General features: G+C 41.4%; 1 protein-coding gene across 5 annotated transcripts in view; it reads left to right on the forward strand.

The window, feature by feature from the left end:
- Window positions 1–3,702, forward strand: part of TMEM43 (transmembrane protein 43) — a 34,706-nt gene that overhangs the window by 19,000 nt on the left and 12,004 nt on the right. For 3 of the 5 annotated variants that reach the window (XR_006416731.1, XR_006416732.1, XR_006416729.1), the window contains exons 11-12: window positions 499–616; window positions 1,419–1,700. Coding sequence is in view for 2 of the 5 variants with exons in the window: in XM_044451692.1 (XP_044307627.1) it covers window positions 499–616; window positions 1,419–1,621 (321 nt within the window). In the remaining 3 variants the exon portion in view is untranslated. Of the gene's footprint in view, window positions 1–498; window positions 617–1,418; window positions 3,151–3,702 lie in introns of those variants that run through there. The other 2 variants (XM_044451692.1, XM_044451693.1) reach the window with 1 other exon arrangement.

Below are 3,702 nucleotides of genomic sequence, written 5' to 3' on the forward strand. Positions count from 1 at the left end.
GGAACAGACCTAGTCCCTGTTGCTCCCCACCTGAAGAGCAATGGGGGCTAGTCTTGCTTGCCATTCGTAACTGCAGAAACTTGTCTGCAGCAAGGTCTGCTTCCTAGCCCAAGTTTTTTGTTATATCTATATCAAGACAACTTTGGCTAGTTTTAATTTGGGTTTTCCAGGAAAGCCAGTTTCAAATCATGGTTTAATGTTCTGGATTGCTGAAAACAAAACAGTTAAAATGATCCTCAGTTCCTGGTAGGGCCACAATGGCAAACTGCAGTTAGTTAAAAAGTGAAGCGGATGCTTTGGCTGAGCCAGAACAAGTCATACAGGTAACACAAAAAGATGGCATAGTTTTACATCTGAAGGCTGGCATTGTCTTAGCAATGAAAATGTCAGAGCAGTTGCATGTAGCACTCCGTGTACACAAAAGGGCAAGCACTGGATGCTTGTAGGGTAGCTAGGAATGTGCTTGGATGTGCTCACTGAACACGGCATACTTCTCAGGAGGTGTTCCAGAAAGAGCATGAGAGTAACACCATGAAGACCTGGGGCCTCCGTGCAGCTGGATGGATGGCCATGTTTCTAGGCATCAGCCTTATGACCAGGATTTTTCATACCCTGGGTAAGTGTGGCTGGATTGATTTGTTTGACTTGGGACCCAAGTAATTTTAGTACTAGGCAAGTCTGCATTATAAGCATGATGTGAGCATCAACTTTCACTATAAAGATGGATCCTGACCTTAGGCTTTGGACATTGAGGAAATCCAGCACAATCTACTCCTTCCTATACTTTGTACTACTGTACTACTTATGCTGGTTATCTAGAAAGCAGAGTTAAGAAGACTCTTTCATTGCATTGGACAGGCTAGTTTAGAAGAGGGCTCACTGGAACTGGAGGGGAAGTAATTGGTTATTTCAGTATCGAGTGACATCCCTCTTGACCACAAGAACATGAAACTTTGCTTAAAGTCATAAAGAACTGAATGGAAACCACATTACATATAGTGAACCCTGTGTGTTCTCCTGCCTTCTGTAATCTCGCTATTCTGCAGAGCCGTCTAGAGGCCCTGGCATAAAGCACCCCATTTCTGCACAGCTCCCTTGTTTCTCTTCCTAAAATGGATGGATCTTGTACCAGTTCAGCCACGTTTTCGAACCAGTTGGAAATTATTCCACTTATTACATTTGCACCTCACCTTTCCCTCTAAAGAGCTCAGGGTGGCTTTATGGAAGTTTGACCTGAGTAGCTGTGTGAGGATGAACTGGAAACTAACATAATAGAGAAGTAGGAGAAGGCCTGATCCTTTGTGGATGTAATGTAATAGTATGGGGGAGAAGAGGGCTATAGTGAAACCAGTGACAATTCAGCAGTTGTGAAAACATAGCAGAATATACATAAGTGTGTTCCTCTTTTTTCTTCACAGTGGATTGGTTTCCAGTAGTTCGGGACCTGGTGAACATTGGCCTGAAAGCGTTTGCCTTTTGCCTGGCCACATCGCTATCCCTGCTGACCATTTCAGTGGGCTGGCTCTTCTACCGGCCGCTGTGGGCAATAATGATCGGATTGCTGGCTGCAGTTCCCATTGTGATTGCAAGATCGCGGGTCCCACCAAAGAAGCAGCAGTGACACCGTGAAGAAGGTGCCTTGCTTTGGAACCATGACCCCTCTAGAGCTTCCGTCATTTTTGAGGCATTTACCATCACATGTGAGTGCAGTTGATAGAAAAACTCCTTGACATTGCAGCACCAATAATGCCAACGAGTTCCAGAACAGAGCTAGACGCAAAACACTGGTGCTGTTTTGTGTAATGTAATCAAATGAAAATGTACGACTGTCAGAGCTTGTCTTCAGAAGCTGTTAAACCATGACACAGAGTGGTTGTGTGCCTTGTACTAAGAACAATTTAAAATGAAAATTCTTTATTATTTTTTTTACTTGATTCAGTACCTGCTAGTCCTTACAGGGAAGGGTAGGTGGTGTGTAGCTTTGAAAACAATGTGTAAATCACTGCAACATTAGCCTGCCTTTTATCTTTACCATATCTTTATGTTTTTAAATGCATGCAACTGTTTACAGTTTCTGTCACATCTCACTTCCCCGTCTGCCACTGTTCTAGTGCTAATGCTTGTTTTTGTTCCCATGGGTATTTAACCTACTATAACTGTAGAATCTTAAATCTTGCAAGGGGTAAGATGCTTTCCCCTTTGGCTTTGTTAAGGTGCTATTGACCCTCCCCCACTATTTACCCTTGATTTTTAAACAGTTTTCTCTTAATTTTACAGTGCATGAGACCTTGTCTTGTTCCTGTCCTGCTTTTTACAAATAATGCCAATATGGTAAATACTTGAGGAAGACAATTGGGTTTGGACCTGTGATCAAGTGTGTTCTCCTCACTGAGACTTATTTCTCCAAAGCCATTTATAACTTAGAACAGCTTCAAATTTTGGATCAAATATATCAACCAGCTGTGAGATAAGTCTCTAATGTCTGCATTTTGCAGTGAATGTATCACTTTTATTGAAAAGTACAGTATGTAGATCACCATTGCTAGCAACAGTAAACATTCCTGCACCCTTTAAACAAGAGATTTAGAAATGTAGAGATGCTGTTAAGTATCTTTACCATATACTTCCAATGTAGTCCGGTGTAGCTGGCAATATGGGTGGGCCTTTGTTGACTAAACCTAAAATCACAGCCACGTGCAATGTCCTTTCAAAGTCATCACTACGGCAGCAGGGTTAATCATATTGTTCTCAGCTTCCTAATATTAACTACTAGAGTAACTGGCCTCAGAACTGTGTAAGTTTCCAGCTGATCAGTAGCTAAGAGGTCAAATTTTACAGGGCACTGAGTCCTCAGCTACACTGGGTCCAGAAATGGTTGAATGGACAAATGATTTCAACACAGTCTAGAAATAAGGGAATTGCTATCATCAACTGTTTAAAATATTTGCAAGAATATTAACAGTTTATTATTGACTCAGTGGTGTAGAAAAGACTGAACAGACTGAAGTATTATGGTACAGGCTGATTGGTACAGCCTGAAGTATCCAAGCCAAAATTTAATATTTGTATACTGTACAATAGCAGTGTTTTAAATTTTCTACAGGTGGAAGTGCCAGACTTTTTTTATGAATAAAGCTTCTTGAATGGTGAGGAATGCATATGTTTATTTTTAAGTATTAAGGGAGGCAGAAAGCTGATTCATGCAACATTCTGCATTTACTAGCAGTGGCCACAATGAAACAATTTTAAGTATACAAATGTGTTCCCATGCTGTGTTCAAGCTGCTATAGCTAGATACTTCATGAACCAATAGTTACCTCACCAGCTGCAGACCAGCTACAAGGAGTTTAGATGTCCCCTTTCCCATCTGGAAAAAGCAGAAGCCATGCTTGTGGGCTTTTCCCCTTTGGTCTAAAGTTTTTGTTATCCTGCCCCTATGACAAGGTGGCTACAGGACTCTCTTCTTAAGGAATGATGTTTGAAAAGAATTTGAGGCATTCCCATAGGAGAAACACGATTATTCTCCTCTTTTGCCTAGCACAATCTTTGTGGAAGCCTTTGTGTTGCCAGAAAAGTCAGAGTAAAAAATCTTGTAGTAGGTACAGACACTCCCTTGGCCCCCTGGATTCAACTCTTGACTTAAGCTAATCATAATGGTTCAAAGAAGTGTGAATCATGCACCATTGAAAGAAGATTCTTGCA

Source organism: Varanus komodoensis, unplaced genomic scaffold (genome assembly GCF_004798865.1).
Source record: "Varanus komodoensis strain SLA01 unplaced genomic scaffold, ASM479886v1 scaffold6_2, whole genome shotgun sequence".
Taxonomy (NCBI): Eukaryota; Metazoa; Chordata; class Lepidosauria; order Squamata; family Varanidae; genus Varanus; species Varanus komodoensis.